Source organism: Chiloscyllium punctatum, chromosome 40 (assembly GCF_047496795.1).
Source record: "Chiloscyllium punctatum isolate Juve2018m chromosome 40, sChiPun1.3, whole genome shotgun sequence".
In the NCBI taxonomy this organism is placed as follows: domain Eukaryota; kingdom Metazoa; phylum Chordata; class Chondrichthyes; order Orectolobiformes; family Hemiscylliidae; genus Chiloscyllium; species Chiloscyllium punctatum.
In genome coordinates this window covers 42,918,543-42,936,072 of record NC_092778.1, presented here as the reverse complement: position 1 = coordinate 42,936,072, position 17,530 = coordinate 42,918,543, and the positions used below count along the sequence as shown (strand labels likewise).

At 42.6% G+C, this 17,530-nt stretch overlaps 1 protein-coding gene across 5 annotated transcripts in view; it reads right to left on the bottom strand.

Annotated features, from left to right (window-relative positions):
- Positions 1-17,530, bottom strand: part of ift140 (intraflagellar transport 140 homolog (Chlamydomonas)) — a 145,557-nt gene that overhangs the window by 8,211 nt on the left and 119,816 nt on the right. For 4 of the 5 annotated variants that reach the window (XM_072559662.1, XM_072559665.1, XM_072559666.1 and 1 more), the window contains 5 exons: positions 15,650-15,745; positions 12,995-13,127; positions 5,717-5,860; positions 2,286-2,414; positions 1,506-1,688 (listed from right to left, as the gene is read on the bottom strand). In XM_072559662.1, coding sequence (XP_072415763.1) covers positions 1,506-1,688; positions 2,286-2,414; positions 5,717-5,860; positions 12,995-13,127; positions 15,650-15,745 — 685 coding nt within the window. The remainder of the gene's footprint in view (positions 1-1,505; positions 1,689-2,285; positions 2,415-5,716; positions 5,861-12,994; positions 13,128-15,649; positions 15,746-17,530) is intronic. The other variant, XM_072559663.1, reaches the window with a different exon arrangement.

Genomic DNA, 17,530 nt, shown 5'->3' with positions numbered 1-17,530 from the left:
TACTTTGGGCTGCATGTGCAACCACAATCGAAATGCTGCAGAAGGACACTGCACTCAGGGACATACACCCAGCTCATGGACTGGGCCAGGCTGCATCTCTGGCATCTTCACTCGTCGTAGCACTCACTCACGTTGCACTGCCTTTTTGTGCTTTGCCCCATCAGCCAGGGTCACATTACTTCTGTTTGGCTTGCCATGTAGTGCCTCAGTAATGTCAAGGAAGGTTGCCTTCACTCAGGAAGTTCCAGCATTGATTTCTCTCCACAGATGCTGCCAGACCTGCTGAGCTTTTCCAGCAATTTCTGTTTTTGTTTCTGATTTGCAGCAGGTGCACTGCATTTTCTTTTGGTAAATTGAGAATTGTGTACTTTTTAAAATCTTTAACTTTTGTGATGATTCCAGGAATAGCAGACTTGATTTTTCAATCCACTAGCTCAAAAAGGAACAATATGGCAAGAAACTTCGATTGGTATTTAAAATAACTGCAAGGGGCTGGTATCCTGTCACCAAGTCACCCTTTATTTACATGGGCACTTAACATGTGCTCTGACACGAAGCCAGTCCTTAGACCGAGGAGACCTTCTGAATCCCCTATTTATATCTGTCAGCTAGGGCTCCCTGATTGCCTTAGGTTAACAACCTGAATCGAGAATCTCAGTCAATGAGATCCACTTGGCCATGGTTCTAATCTCCATAGTATTGATATAAAAAAGCCCTCAAAAATTGTGATGCAACTAGGACTTAGTTAAAAAAAAATAAGATTCAGCTTTTTGTCTCTTTCTTCACAGATGCTATTAGACCTACTGAGTGTCTCCAGCCCTTTATTTTTGTTTCAGATTTCCAACATCTGCATTACCTTGCTTTCATTTTAGAATTTTGCTATTAGTTTAGTAAGATATGGCTATTATTTCTAGAAGTTTTGTGTTTCTGATAAATTATTCTTTATGAAGCTGAATATACAGCATAGCTAATGATCCCTTTGAGCAACAATGTTTGCTTAACTTTATCATCCAGTATCCCACTAGTTCCGACCATCAAAAATGATATTTTGAAATGATCAATATATTATTAAGGTACCATCAAGACTTTCATAAATAGGATAGTTATGTTGCTTTCTGCAGTGGGAATTAGTGGGATACTGGATGATAAAGTTAGGTGAACGATTCAACTCATTGTGAATTTATTTCCTCACAAATAAAGGAAGTGACAAATTTGTAAGCATGAATGAATAAAGCAGCTTTTCAAACAAAGCTTTGAAAAAATGCAGGAATATATTCTGGTCATGAAATAAATCAATCCCAAGAATCAACACCCAGTCGCTGTAGAGACTCCAGTTTAGCTGTATGGCTAGATACTTCTATATCATGAATTAATCGTCAAGCTGTCAATCAGGTTGCAAACTTCAAAAATGATTTCTTGAGCAGTATTGAACTGAAGCCCTGTTAAGCAGATTGGGATTCAGCAGGTGGCTCTCTGGTTCTTTACTAAAGCGAATATACTCTTACCTTCTTTGCAGTAACCAACAGTTCCACTGCTTTTTCAAACTGCTTGTGCTCAATGAAGAAATCAGAACAGCGAGACAACAGGGCAGGGTCTGAATTCTCATCCAGCTCCTCGGCTATGTGTTGTAATGCGTTAAACTGCTGGGTAGCAAAGGCCAATTCAATAGCTTTGGAAAAGTGGCCAGCCTAAAATTAAACACCAAACCATTAATAGGTGGTCTAATAGTTAGTGAGGAAACAGCAATACTCTCACTGGACACTGAAATCAGCTGTAATCTCCACGCACTACAGCATTCCATAACGTGTTTGTAGAAAGGATAACACTGATTACAATTCAAAAGTAATGCATTGGTTGTGATGGTTTGTCCCATGGAGCTACATTTATCCAAGCTTCTTTCCAAGGGGTAACATTTACATCATAGGAGAAGTTAGTGAAGGGAGTGTGTTTTTTGTTATTGAGATATTATCAGGCTTTTATTAGAACAGGGTGGCACCCAGAAACATCAATAATTGTGAGTGAAACCCACAAAGGTCAAGCAATTCTTGTTACTATGATGAGACCACTCTACTACCTAGTTGTAAGATAATTAGCTACTGAAACTACTTTTTTTGGGGGAAAGGAAAAGCGTAACGACCATAACCTTTTTCCACTGGGACCAGAAACAGTCAGCCACTATAGCCCTTTCCACTTCAGGGATGAAATTAGAAATAATTCAAATATGGAAACTTTATACTAGATATATATTATACTTAAATCAATTGAGCATGTAAGATGAATCATACCTTATGGTACAGCATCACAGCACGATCCATTTGGAGCCCCTTCTCCTCATAGTAACGTGCGGCCTCCATCATATCCTCTGGGGAGCTCAAGAGAGACAAATTCATCAGATGATCATCAAGGCCATTGTCCTGAATAACGATAGGTTCAACGAGACCGATTATTAACACTCTCTGCAACTCAACAATGCAGTAAAACAACAAATTGATCTGTGTGGCCAACTTTAGTGAGTTATTTATGTTTAGCAATTTAAAACCTGGAAAGGGATGTTATTCTACAATTGACTCAAATTGTCAACATCAAGTGCATCAGGTCCACATGGGGTCAAACTTTATGCTTTGCCCTCAAGCTCAGAAGTTGTTCCTTTCTCATAACTGTCCTCCCCATGTGCCTACATATTTACAATTAACTATGGCCAGTGTAGAGCTGTGGATTTGGGAAAACTGAGAATCACCAAGATCTGTACTGAATTGATTCTTTCTTTCATAATATGAATTGGGATCAACTGAGGAGGCTTTCATTCCATGAATTATCCTAGATTCAAACAGAAATGTTAGAGGGTGATAGGATTCAGCAATATCAACTGCAACGCAAAAACCCTTTAAAATCCATTGCCATTTTAACAACTTGAAACTTGGAACTCAGGTAGTTGGATCTGGTTGTTGCTTAGCTTTTTGCCCTGTCTGAGAATGATCAATGGGTGCTACTAACCTGATGAAAGAAAGGCTTGCAGACAAAATTATATTGTACTCTTAGGATGTGACAGCTTTGTACAATAGCATGCTATAGAATTTAAATATAAAGATTTGCTTCCAAATTCTGGCCTGATCTATGACAAAGATTTAAGGAATCAGTTATAAACCAGTAATAACAGTGATGAACTTTAAACTCACTCCTGTAAAGGGATACACCCAACACTGATGATATGCTACAACAAACAATTAGGAAGACAAATGGTACATTAGTTAATCAGAAAGGGATTGGAGCATAAATGTAAAGAAGTCTTATTACAATTACACTGGTGAAACCATACCTAGAAGAGTGTGTGCAGTTTTGGTCTCCTTATCGAAGCTAGGATATACATGTCACAGAGGGATGTATGTAACCAAGGTTCATGAGACTGGTTCTGGTTACAAAGGAAATTGTCCTATGAGAAGAGACTGGATAGATCAGGTGTATATTCCCTGAAGTTTACGAGAGTGAGAGGCAATCTCATTGAAGCTTATAAAATTCTTGAGAGGCTTTACAAGGTAAATGCTAAGAAATCCTTCTTCTTGGCAATTTAGAACACAGTATCTCAAAAATTGAGGCTGATCATTTTGGATTGAAGTCTGGGAAAATTTCTTCAAAAGGATGTAAATCCTTGGAATTCTGTACTGTAGGGAATTGTGGATGATCAGTTATTGGATATATTCAAGACAAAGGTTGATAGATTTTTGAGTACAAGCAGAATAAAGGGATTTTGACAAAAGTAGCAGGTAAATGGAATTGAGGTGGAAGATCAGCCATTGAATGGTGAAGCAGGCTCAACATTAGACATCCCTCCGTGACATACTAAAGGTCGACTCTAGTTCTTTTGTTGGTAAGGGTCTGAAGGTTGATTCTGGATTAGAGTGGTGCTGGAAAAGCACAGCAGTTCAGGCAGCATCCAAGGAGCAGGAAAATTGACATTTCGGTCAAAAGCCCTTCATCAGGAATACAGGCAGAGAGCCTGAAGGGTGGAGAGATAAATGAGAGGACGGTGGGGGTGGGGAGAAAGTAGCATAGAGTACAATAGGTGAATGGGGTTGGGGGATGACGGTGATAGGTCAGGGAGGAGGGTGGAGCAGATAGGTGGAAAGGAAGATAGGCAGGTAGGACAAGTCATGGGGACAGTGCTGAGCTGGAAGTTTGGAACTGGGATGAGGTGGGGGAAGGGGAAGTGAGGAAACTGGTGAAGTCCACATTGATGCCATGGGGTTGAAGTGTTCCGAGGCGGAAGATGAGGCGTTCTTCCTCCAGCCGTTGGGTGATGAGGGAGCAGCGTTGAAGGAGGCCCAGGACCTCCATGTCCTCGGCTGAGTGGGAGGGGGAGTTGAAATGTTGGGCCACAGGGCGGTGTGGTTGATTGGTGCAGGTGTCCCAGAGATGTTCCCTAAAGCACTCTGCTAGGAGGCGTCCAGTCTCCCCAACGTAGAGGAGACTGCATCGGGAGCAACGGATACAATAAATGATATTGGTGGATGTGCAGGTAAAACTTGGATGGATGTGGAAGGCTCCTTTGGGGCCTTGGATGGAGGTGAGGGAGGAGGTGTGGGCTCAGGTTTTGCAATTCCTGTGGTGGCAGGGGAAGGTGCCAGGACGGGAGCATAGATTGTTGGGGGGCATGGACCTGACCAGGTAGCTACGGAGGGAACAGTCTTTGCGGAAGGCGGAAAGGGGTGGGGAAGGAAATATATCCCTGGTGGTGGGATCCGTTTGGAGGTGGCGGAAATGTCGTCGGATGATTTGGTTTATGCGAAGGTTAGAAGGGTGGAAGGTGAGCACCAGGGGAGTTCTGTCCTTGTTACGGTTGGAGGGGTGGGGTCTGAGGGCGGAGGTGTGGGTTGTGTACGAGATGCGTTGGAGGGCATCTTTAACCACGTGGGAAGGGAAATTGCGGTCTCTAAAGGAGGAGGCCACCTGGTGTGTTCTGTGGTGGAACTGGTCCTCCTGGGAGCAGATACGGCGGAGGCGGAGAAATTGGGAATACGGGATGGCATTTTTGCAAGAGGTAGGGTGGGAAGAGGTGCAATCCAGGTAGCTGTGGGAGTTGGTGAGTTTGTAAAAAATGTTGGTGTCAAGTCGGTTGTCATTAATGGAGATGGAGAGGTCAAGGAAGGGGAGGAAGGTGTCAGAGATGGTCCAGGTAAATTTAATGTCAGGGTGGAATGTGTTGGTGAAGTTGATGAATTGCTCAACCTCCTCGCGGGAGCACGAGGTGGCGCCAATGCAGGCATCAATGTAGCGGAGGAAGAGGTGGGAGTGGTGCAGGTATAATTACAGAAGATGGACTGTTCTATGTAGCCAACAAAGAGACAGGCATAGCTGGGGCCTATACGGGTGCCCATGGCTACCCCTTTGGTCTGGAGGAAATGGGAGGATTCGAAGGAGAAATTGTTAAGGGTGAAGACCAGTTTGGCCAAACAAATGAGAGTGTCGGTGTAAGGGTACTGTTGGGGACATCAGGAGAGGAAGAAACGGAGGGCTTGGAGGCCCTGGTCATGGCGGATGGTGGTGTAGAGGGATTGGATATGCTGATTTTAGGAATCTCAGACAAATGAATTGGACTCATAGGGTTGAACTTCCCTTTAAAGAATTTACAGAAAATGACAAGCGGCATACGTCGTCTTAAAACTCAGAAATCATGACTAAAACTTAAAAATATAATTGAATGATCAGTGGCTGCGCTTACCTTGCACAGGCGTATTGCATTGTTGTAGGCCTGTGCACGGGTATAGAAGTGGATGGCCTGTTTAACATTATCCCGAGCCTCATACTGACGAGCCAGGTGATAAGAGGCTGCATGATTTCCTGTTTCATTAGCAATTTCAGAGGCCTTTAAAAAACAATCAGAACCCATCATCAACATGTCACCATATTAAGAACACACAAAAGCATTCTATGGATTGCTAAATGTTTATTTTTAAAAAAATGAACACTGTAAGCAAAAGGTTTGCAATTTTCTCTTGGCTTAATGTATAAAAACAATGGCAACAACTTATTTGAATAGTCCCAGCACCTTTAATGTTGTAAAATGTCCCAAAGCACTTTAGACGTGTATTAGCAGACAAAATTTGACGCAGGGCTACATAAGGAAATATTAAGACTGGTGACAGCTGATCAGAGGTAGATAGTAAGGACCATCTTGGAGGAGAACAGAGTGATAGAGAGGTTTAGCAAGGGAAACACAGAGCTTGATGGCCTAGCAGCTGAAGGCACCACCATCAACAGTAAGGCAAGTCAAATCAGGAGTTTACAAGAGACCAGAATTGGAGGAGTGCAGAGGCCACAGAGGGCTGGAAGAAGTTATGATAAAGGGAGGGGTGATGTCATGCATAGATTTGAAAATCGAGGCAGTGCTCGGCTTGAAGGTGGCTTGGGTGCCACGTTGCAAGCAGTCTGATTCAGTTTCAGATAAGTTAGGGGTTGGGATTATAACAGGGAACAAAAAAATGGCTGACCGATGAAATACATACTTTAGTTTTGTGTTCACAAAGGATGACACAAATAATATGGCAGGAATGTTGGGAAGACAGGATTTAGTGAGAGGGAGGAACTAAATTAAATCAGTATTGTTAGGGAAACAGTGTTGGGAAAATTAATGGGATTCAAAGTCAACAATTCCCCAGAGCCTGATAATCTACATCCCAGAGTACTTAAGGAAGTGGCCGTAGAAATAATGAATGTTTTGGTGGTCATCTTTGAAAATTCAATAAACTCTGGAAGAGTTCCTATAGATTGGTGGGTAGCTTATGTAACCCCTTTATTTAAGGAATGAGGTAGACAGAAACTGGGAATTATAAGCCAGTCGATCTGATGTTGATAATGGAAAGAAATTCTAGATTTCATTATAAAAGATTTAATAACAGAGCACTTGGAAAGCAGTAACAGAAGCGGATAGAGTCAGCATGGATTTACAAATGGGAAATCATGCTTGACAAATCTCCCGGAATTCTTCAAGGATGTACTTGTAGAACTGATGCAAATGGATTCAATGCCAGTGGATTCGATTTATTTGGGCTTTCAGACAGTTTTGACAAGTCCCACGTAAGCGATTAGTATGTAAAATTAAACTGCATGGGATTGGAGGTCGTGCACTGAGACTGATAGAAAACTAGCTGACAGACAGGAAACAAAACATAGAAGTAAATGGATGCCTTTCTTAAAGGCAGGCAGTGATTCATGAGGTACCACCGGGATCTCTACTAAGACCCCAGCTATTCACACTATAAATGTACGATTTGGATGAGGGAACGTAGAAACATAGAAGATAGGAGCAGGAGGTGGCCATTCGGTCCTTCCAGCCTGTTCTGCCATTCATCATGATCATGGCTAATCATCCAACTCAATAGCCTAATCCTGCTTTCTTCCCATAACCTTTGATCCCACTCGCCCCAAGTGCTATATCTAACCACCTCTTGAATACATTCAATGTTTTGGCATCAACTCTTTCCAGTGGTAATGAATTCTACAGGCTCACCACTCTTTGGGTGAAGAAATGTCTCCTCATCTCTGTCCTATATGATCCACCCAAAATCCTCAGACTGTGACCCCTGGTTTTGGGCACACCAACAATAGGAACATCCTCCCTGCATCTACCTTGTCTTGTCCTGTTACAATGTTATACATTTCTATGAGATCCCCCCTCGTTCGTCTGAACTCCAGCAAAAACAATCCTAACCTTGTCTATCTCTCCTCATGTAAGTCCCGCCAGCCCCAGAATCAGCCTGGTAAACCTTCACTGGACTCCCTCGAGAGCAAGAGCATGCTTTGTCAGAAAAGGACACCAAAACTGCACTCAGTATTCTAGGTGTGACCTCACCAAGGCCCTGTATAACTGCAACAAAACATCCCTACTTGTGTACTTGAAACCTCTCACAATGAAGGCCAACATACCATTTGCCTTCTTTGTTCCCTGCTGCATCTGCATCCTTACCTTCAGCGGCTGGTGGACAAGGACCTCCAGGTCCCACTGCACACTCCCCTCTCCCCACTTACATCTATTTAGATAGTAATCTGCCTTCTTGTTCAAATTAGCAGACAACACAAAGATGGGTTTAAGGGTGAGAGACAAAAAAACTGCAGATGTTGGAATCCAAAGTAGACAAGCAGTAGGCTGGAAGAACACAGCAAGCCAGGCAGCATGAGGAGGTGGAGGAGTCAACCTTTCAGGTGTAACCTTTCTTTTAGGGTGAAATGTGAGGAGGATGCAGAGATACTTCAGTGTAATTTGCACAAGCTGAATGAGTAGGCAAACGGATGGCAGCTGCAGGAGAAAGTGGATAAGTGTGAGATTATCCACTTTGGTAGCAACAACAGGAAGGCAGATCATCATCTGAATAATGGTAAATTGAGAAGGGGGGGGGGGAAGGTGCAACAAGACCTAGGTATCCTCATACACAAGTCTCTGAAAGTAAGCTTGCAGGTGCAGCAGGAAGTAAAGAAGGCAAATGGTATGTTGGGCTTCATAGCAAAAGGACTGAAGTACTGAAGTCTTACTGCAATTATACAGAGCCTTGATTTTTAGATTAGATTACTTACAGTGTGGAAACATGCCCTTAGGCCCAACAAGTCCACAATGACCCTCCGAAGAGCAACCCACCTAGACCCATTCCCCTATATTTACCCCTTACCTAACACTACGGGCAATTTAGCATTGCAAATTCACCTAACCTGCACATTTTTTGGATTGTGGGAGGAAACCGGAGCATCCGGAGGAAACCCAAGCAGACACGGGGAGAATGTGCAAACTCCACGCAGACAGTTGCCTGAGGCAGGAATTGAGACCACGTTTGGAATATTGTGTGCAGTTTTGGTTTTCAGAGGAAGGAACCTATTGCTTTTGAGGAGTGCAGTGAAAGTTTACCGGATTGATTCCTAGCATGGAGGGACTGCTGTATGAGCAGAGGTTCTGTTGGTTAAGATTATATTTGCTGGAATTCAGAAGAATGAGGGAGGGATCTCGTGGAAACTTACAAAACTCAAACAGGACTGGACAGGGTAGATGCAGAAAGGATATTCCTGATGATACACTCTAAAGAATTTATAGGAACAGAGGAACAGGAATAGATAATTCAGCCCCTTGAGCCTATTCAATATGATCCTGGTTGATCTGTGGCCTAAATCTATAAATGTGCCTTTGGCCCATGTCCCTTTGCTTTACAAAATGTTATCTAGTTCCAAACATTTATTATCCTCTGTGCGTAAGTGCTTCCTAACATCCCTCCTGATTGGTCTGGCCCTAATTGTCAGACTATACCCCCTAATTTTAGAATCCCTAACCAGTGTAAGTAGCTTATCTTTATCTATCCTGTCTTTTGCTGTCACTATCTTGGAGACATCAATGAGAGCACCCCTTAACCTTCTAAATTCTAGAAATAGGCCTAAATTTTATAATTATTCCTCATAACTTAATCCCTGAAGTCCAGATATCATTCTTGTAAATAGGACAAAGGACTTCATTCTTGTAAATAGGACTGAGGTCTTTAGGTTTGAGATGAGGAGAAATTTCTTCACTCAGAGTGGTAAGCCAATGGAATTCATTACCACAGAAAACAATCAAGGCCAAGGTATCGTATGATGTCAAGAAAGATTTGGAGAAAACACTTTGGCCTAAAGGGATCAAAGGATATGGGGAGGTAAATAGGAACAGGAAATTGAGTTGGATGATCAGTCATAATTATAATAAATGATAGAGCAGGTAGGTACGAAGGGCCAAATGGCTGCTCCAGCTCCAATTTTCTGTGTTCCTGAAAGGTACATAAGCCAGTTACTCTCTGAACATGCAAACAAATGGCATAACCTCCAACAGGTGAGCAGTTACATATGGAAGTAAAGATTTCAAATAAGTTAAACAATTTACTGGGAGCACAAAGAAAAAACATTAAAACAATAGATTCAAACTTTAGAATTTGATTGGAGTTATTTAAGGAAGTAACAAAAATGACTATGAGAATTATTCACAATTTCTATGATTTCCCAAAATTTAGCAAAGGAAGCTTTATATAAGACTTCTAACAATTATGGCTCATGGAAGTGGGAATAAATTAGCTGTAGGACTGAAGATCAGTTTGGCTGATGATGGCCAGTGAGAATGTGATAGTGACCCAGGATTTTGAGCCAATAATATTGAAGGAATGGCAATATATTTCCAAGTTAGGATGGTGAGTGGCTTGGAAGGGAAATTGCATATAATAGCATTCCCCTGTACTTGCTGCCTTTGTTCCTTATAGATGATATAGGTCATGGATTTGGTCAGTGGCTGTCAAAGCAGCCTTGGTGAATTTTTGCAGTGCCATCTATAGATGGTACACACTACTTTCCCTGGGCATTGGTGATGGAGGGAGTGAGTGTTTGTGGATATGACGCCAATAAAGCTGGCTGATTTGACCTGGATGGTGTCAAACTACTTCTGTGTTGTTGGAGTTGCATGATCCAGTCAGGTGTAAAGTTTTCCAGCACACTCCTGACCTGTACCTTGTGGATGGTGAATAGGCTTTGGGGAGTCAGGAGGTGAGTTACTCGCTTCAGGATTCCTAGCCTCTGTAGGAGCAAATTACTGCAGCTGCTGGAATCTGCACTGAAAACAAAAAAAAACTAGAAATCACAGCAGGTCAGGCAGCATCTGTGGAGATAGAGCTAGCTAATATTTCGAGTCCTGTTCTTGAAGTCACAACATTTATGTGGTTGGCTCAGTTCAGTTTCTGATTAATGGTAATCTCTAGGGTGTTGAGATTGGAGCATTCACCGATAGTAAAACCATTGAATGTAAGGACCACTGGTTAGATTCTCTCTTGTTGGAGATGGTCATTGCCTTGCACTTGTGTGGCACAGATGTTACTTGCCACTGATGGAGAGCTTTTGCCCAAAATGTCGATATTCCTGTTCCTTGGATGCTACCTGACCTGCTGTGCTTTTCCAGCACCACTCTAATCTTGACTCTGATCTTCAACATCTGCAGTACTCACATTCGCCTTACATGCCACTTGTCAGCCCAAACTTGAATATTGTCCAGGTCTTGCTGCATTTAGACATGGATTGCTTCAATATCTGAGACGTTTTGAATTGTATTGAATATCATGCTAATTATCATTGAACATCCCAACTTTTAACTTTATGGTGGATGGAAGGTCATTCATGAAGCAGCTGAAGATGTTTGGGCCAAGGACACTACCCTGAGGAACTCCTGCAGACATGCCTTGGAGCTGAGATGACTGACCTTCGTCTTGCTTTGCGCTAGATATGGCTCTAGACAATGGAGAGTTTTCCCCATCTAGCTTTGTAAAATGTCCTTGATGCTACACTTTATGTACAAAGTTTAGAGGAATAAATTGTCTATATTTTAAGCTACAGGATAAATTATTAATATAATTGTTAACTGGTTCAGCCAATGCTGAATTACAGAACACTAGTTGAAGCATTGGGGGTCATTGAAATGCCAGCTATGTAACATGGCTTGTCAGGATTCAATAACGTAGAGTCAAGAGTGTGGTGCTGGGAAAGTACAGCAGGTCTGGCAGCATCCGAGGAGCAGGAGAAGCAATGTTTCGGGCATAAGCCCTTCATCAGGAATGAGGCTTGTGGGCCAGGGCTGAGAGATAAATGGGAGAGGGTTGGGGCTGGGGGGAAGGTAGCTGAGAAAGCGATAGGTAGATGAAGGTGAGGGAGAAGGTGATAGGTCAGAGGGGGGAGTGACGGACAGGTGCGAGTTGGAGGCTTGGTACTGGGATAACGTGGGGTGAGGGGAAACGAGGAAGCTGTTGAAATCCACATTTATCCCATTTGGTTGCAGAGTTCCAAGGCAGAATATGAAGTGTTCTTCTTCCAATCGTCGGGTGTTAATGGTTTGGCGGTGGAGGCAGCCCAGAACTGCATGTCCTTGACAGAGTGGAAGAGGGAGTTAAAGTTTCAGCCATGGGGCAGTGAGGTTGGTAGGTGCGGGTGTCCCAGAGATGTTCTCTGAAATGATCCGCAAGAAGGCACCCTGTCTCCCCGATGTAGAGGAGACCACACTGGGTGTAACGGATGCAGTAGATAACATTAGTAGAGGTACAGGTAAATTTCTGACAGATGTGGAAGGATCCCTTGGGGCCTTGGATAGAGGTGAAAGGGGTGGTGTGGGCACGGGTTTTGCACTTCCTGTGGTGGTAGGGAAAGGTACCAGCAGTGGGGTGTGGGCTGATGGGAGGTGTGGATCTGATGAGAGAGTCGCAGAGGGAATGGTCTCTCTGGAATGCTGATAGGGGTAGGGAGGGAAATATATCTTTGGTGGTGGGGTCCGTTTGGAGGTGGCAGAAGTGGTGGAGGACGGTGCAATGTATGTGGAGGTTCGTGGGATGGAAGGTGAGGATGGGGGGGGTGGGGGTTCTGTCCTTGTTGCGTTGGGAGGGATGGGGTTCAAGGGAGGTGGTGCACGGAGTGGAGGAAATGCACTGGACGGCATCATCAACCACGTGGGGCGGGAAGTTGTGATCATGGAGGGAGGAGGTAATCCTGGACTTTCTGAGGTGGAATTGGTCAGTCTGGGAACAGATGCGGCTGAAGAGGAGGAATTGGGAATAAGGGATGGTGTTTTTACAGGAGGTAGGGTGGGAGGAGGTGGGCTTGTAGGAGATGTCTGTAGTTAATTGGTTGCTGGATATGGTGGTGGAGAGGTCCAGGAAGGGGAGATTCCGAGATGATACAGATGAATTTGAGGTCTGGGGGTGGAAGGTGTTGGTAAAGTCGATGAACTGTTCAACCTCCTCGTGAGAGCATGAGGCGGCGCCGATACAGTCATCGAATAATGCAGACTCAGACATTAGTTTGACTATGTCTGGAGGTCAGAACAAAATTTATTTTTCAAGGTTTACTACAATCAGGAGGTTGTACAAGCAGGTATAGTTGGCATTAACAGGTAATGAAATACTTTATATGACACTATATGAACATGCTTTCCCTCTCTCAGTGACAAAACGTTTTCCTTTCTTACCTTTTGTATATTGCCAAGATAACAATGAACACGGACAAGTGAGAGATAGTCTTGCGCCTTCTCATAATATTTCAAAGCAGAGTCCATGTCTGCCTGACTTTCTAAATACTGAGCCCACCATTTCCACAGGCTTCTATGAATAACAAGGACAAATACATTATTCAGCATAGAGGCTCTGACCACTTACTAGCCAATAGCTTGGTATTTTTAGAAGGCATGTGTTAGAATTAACAATAACTAAATGACAGATTCGTTAACAGAGTTCCAAGTATCTATTTTCACAATGGGAAATATAGAGAAAATACCAGTGATAGAAGGAGATCTATTAACTCAAAAATTTGAGTTTTTTGAAGAGGTAGCCAAGATAGATGAAGGCAGAGCGGTAGATGTTGTCTACATGGACTTTAACAAGGTTTTCAACAAGGTCCACATAGTAGACTGGATTAGTGGTGCTGGAAGAACACAGCAGTTCAGGCAGCATCCAACGAGCAGCGAAATCGACGTTTCGGGCAAAAGCCCTTCATCAGGAAGAGGGCTTTTGCCCGAAACGTCGATTTCGCTGCTCGTTGGATGCTGCCTGAACTGCTGTGCTCTTCCAGCACCACTAATCCGTATTTGGTTTTCAGCATCTGCAGTCATTGTTTTTACCACATAGTAGACTGCTTAGTAAGGTTAGATCACATAGGATCCATGGAAAGCTAGTCAATTGGAAACAAAATTGCGTGACAGAGGGTGGTCACCAAGGGTTGTTGTTCAGATTGAAGGCCTGTCATCAGCTGTATACCGCAAGGATTGGTGTTGGGTCCATTGTTGTTCATCGTTTATATAAATGATTTAGATGATAATATTAAGGTATGGTTAGTAAGTTTGTGGATGACACCAAAATAGATGGCATTGTGGACAGTGAAGAAGGTTATTTAAGAGTACAACAGGATCTTGATCAACTGGGCCAGTGGACCAAGGAACAGCAGATGGAGTTTAATTCAAATAAATACAAGGTACTACATTTTGGTAAGTCAAACCAGAGCAGGACTTACACAGTTAATGGTAGGGAGAGTGTTGGGAAGTGCTGTTGAACTGAGACACCTAGGGGTCCAGGTATGTAGTTCCTTGAAAGTAGTGTCACAGGTAGTCAGGGTAGTGAAGATGGCATTTGGTAAGCTTGCCTTCATCAGTCAGAGCACTGACTACAGGAGTTGGGACATCATGTTACGGCTGTATGAGACATTGGCAAGACCAGATTTGGATTACTGCAAACAATTCTGGTCACCCAGCTGTAGGAATGATGTTATTAAACTGGAAAGGGTGCAGAAGAGAGTTACAAGTATGTTACCAATACTAGAAGGTTTGAGTTATAAGGAGAGGCTGGATAGGCTGTTACTTTTTTTTCCCTGAGGTGCAGTAGATTGAGGGTGACCTTTATGAGGTTTATAAAATCATGAGGGGCATAGATAAAGTGAATAGTGAAGGTCTTTTCGCCAAGGTAGGAGAGTCCAAAGCTAGAAGGCATTAGTTTAAGATGAGAGGGAAAAGATTTAAAAGGGACATGAGGGTCAAAGTTTTCACACAGTGGGTGGTGCATATTTAGAATGAGCTGGATAGAGGTGGATACAATTACAACATTTAAAAGACATTTGGACAGATATATGATTATAAAAGGATTAGAGGGATATTGGCCAAATGCAGGCAAATGGGACTAGTTCAGTTTGGGAAACTTGGTCAACATGGACGAATTGGGTCGAAGGGTCTGCTTCTGTGCTGTATGTCATTATGACTCTATAACATAGTGGATTTATATAAGCTAAACAGAGAAACTGAAGAATCTGAAGAAACACCTTATGGTCTCTATCTCATGGTATCTCAAAGAATGAGATGTGTAGATTGGTTAATTAGATTATTTTTAAAACATTTTAGATTCATGTATCCATAGTTTGGAAAAAAAATGCAAGTTGCACTCTATTACTTGAGAAGGGGAGGAGAGTGTTTCTTTTAAATGCATTTTTGGTAATAGGCATTGCTGAAGGGTCAGCATTCATTGTCTGTTCCTAGTCACAGTGCCTTGTAGCTTACAAGGTAATATAATTATTTCCAGATAATTAAAATCTCAACTCTTCCATCATGTATTTGTTCTGGATTATTAGTCCACTCCTTTAGATTAGTTGAATGGCACCTACTCCTAGTCATGTAGAGTCACAGAGATGTACTAATCTAGTCCCATCTGCCAGCACTTGGCCTATATCCCTCTACACCCTTCCTAGTAATATACCCATCCAGATGCCTTTTAAATCTTAGAAGAAATAGCATTTCTATGCTATTAACTCCATTAAAATCCTTAATATTCTCAAACAAATCTGATTAAATCTTATCAATTTGCTTTGGGTCCAATGGAAATAGTCCCAAGTAGCTAAAGTCTCTTCTTTTAACTATTGTTTCCTATTGCTGGTATCAGCCTGGTGAAATAAACGTTGTGGTCTCTACAGCCTTAACATTCATTCTTAATGGGCTGGCCAAAACTCAAGTGGTGCTTTGGAACCTAACCACCTGGCTTATTCTACTCGAAACCCCTACTTACAAAACTAACTGAAACTATAACAAAATGCCACCTAAAATCAGTCACAGCATCTACTGAGAAACCTCATACTATCTGGCACTCACTTGTCTTTTGTTTTGTTGACATATATTTCAAGCCCTTGGAGATCTTCCAGTAGCATCCGTGGTACCTCAAATCGGTGAGTATCTGATTTTTCATAGCTGTTGGAAAGTAAAAATTGATACTTTATGGAACATGAATCTCACAATCCTACAAAAAAAGGCTGTAAAAGCATTTCATATGAATGTTAAACCAACCCAAAATTAAAGGCTGGATGTTCTATTTTTGCAGCCTCAAGAATTTCTTATTTCTCATTTTAGACTTTTACCATTTGTCTAAACAAAATCCGGTGTAAAGTGGCACAAATTGTAATTTCATTAATTTTTTTTGAGAAATGAATCAATTGGAATGATACGTTTAGATTTATGATATTCCACCCATTCAGATCAAAATACATTCTTCATGCGTGAAGGGCTCTGGTGGCAATAAACAATAAGAGGAATAAGCTGTTTAACACCTTGAGCATGTTGCATCATTCAATAGGATCGTGGCTGATAATAGTCCTCACCTCCACTTTTCTACCTTTTACTTGTAACCCTTGATTCCCCTACCAGTCAAGAATCTTCCTAGCTCAGCCTTAAATTAAATCAAGGACTCTGTCCCTACAGCTCTCTGTGGCAAGGAGATCTAAAGACTCACAACATTCAGAGAAGAAATTCCTCCTCATGCCAGTCTCAAATTGCTACCCCAATATTCTGAGACTATGCTCTCTTGTTTAGACTCTCTCATGAAGGGAAACATCCTTTCAGCATTTATCCTGTCAAGCTCCTTAAGAATCCTCTATGTCTCAATGAGATCACCTCTCATTCTTCTAAACTCCAGGGAGTTGAGTCCTAATCTATTTAGCCTTTGTTCATAAGACAATCCCTCCACACTAGGAATCGTCCCAGTGAACCTTCTCTGAAACGCTTCCAACGAAATCATAGGAGAAAGTGAGGATTGCAGAGAGTATGGCATTGGAAAAGCACAGCAGGTCAGGCAGCATCCGAAAAGGAGGAGAAGTGACATTTCGGGTGTAACCCCTTCATCAGGGATAGACTTGTGGGCTGCTGAGAGATAAATGGGATGGAGGTGGGGTTGGGGGAAACGTAGCTGAGAATGCGATAGATAGATGAAGGTGGGGGAGAAGATAATAGGTCAGAGAGGAGTTGCAGAGAGAGAGATAGAGAGAGAGAGCGCGAGAGAGAGCGAGAGAGAGTGAGAGCGAGAGAGAGACTCACTGAGATCCTTGCAGAGGGTTGGCAACAATGAAGAACGGTGATATATTTCCACATCAGGTTGGTGAGTGACATGGAAGGGAACTTGCAGGTGGTGATGTTCTCAGCTACCTGCTGCTGTTGTCTTTCTAGATGGAAGTCTTCATGGATTTGCAAAGTACTGTCCAAGAAACTTTGATGAATTTCTTCAGAGCCTCTTAGATAGTATGGATTGCTTCTACTGAGCAATGGTGCTGGAGAGAGTAGATACTTGTGGATGTGACTCCAATCAAGTGGGCTGTTTTGTCCTGAAAGGTATCAAGCATCTCGAGTGTTGGTGGAGCTGTGCCTATCTAGGCAAGTGGGGAGTATTGCATCACACTCCTGGCTTGACCCTTGTAGATTGTGGGGAATCAGGAGGTGAGTTACTTGCCAAGTATTCCTAGCCTCTGACCTGCTCTTGTTGCCACAGTGTTTATGTGGTGAGTCAATTTGAATTTCTGGTCAGATATTGATAGTGGAGGAATTCAGTGATAATAACACCACTGAATGTCAAGGGGCGGTAGTCAGATTATCTCTTATTGGAGACAGTCATTGCCTGGCATTTGTGTGACAAGAATGTTACTTGGCACTTGTCAGCTGAAGCCTGGATATTATCCAGATCTTGTTGCATTTAAACATGGACAACTT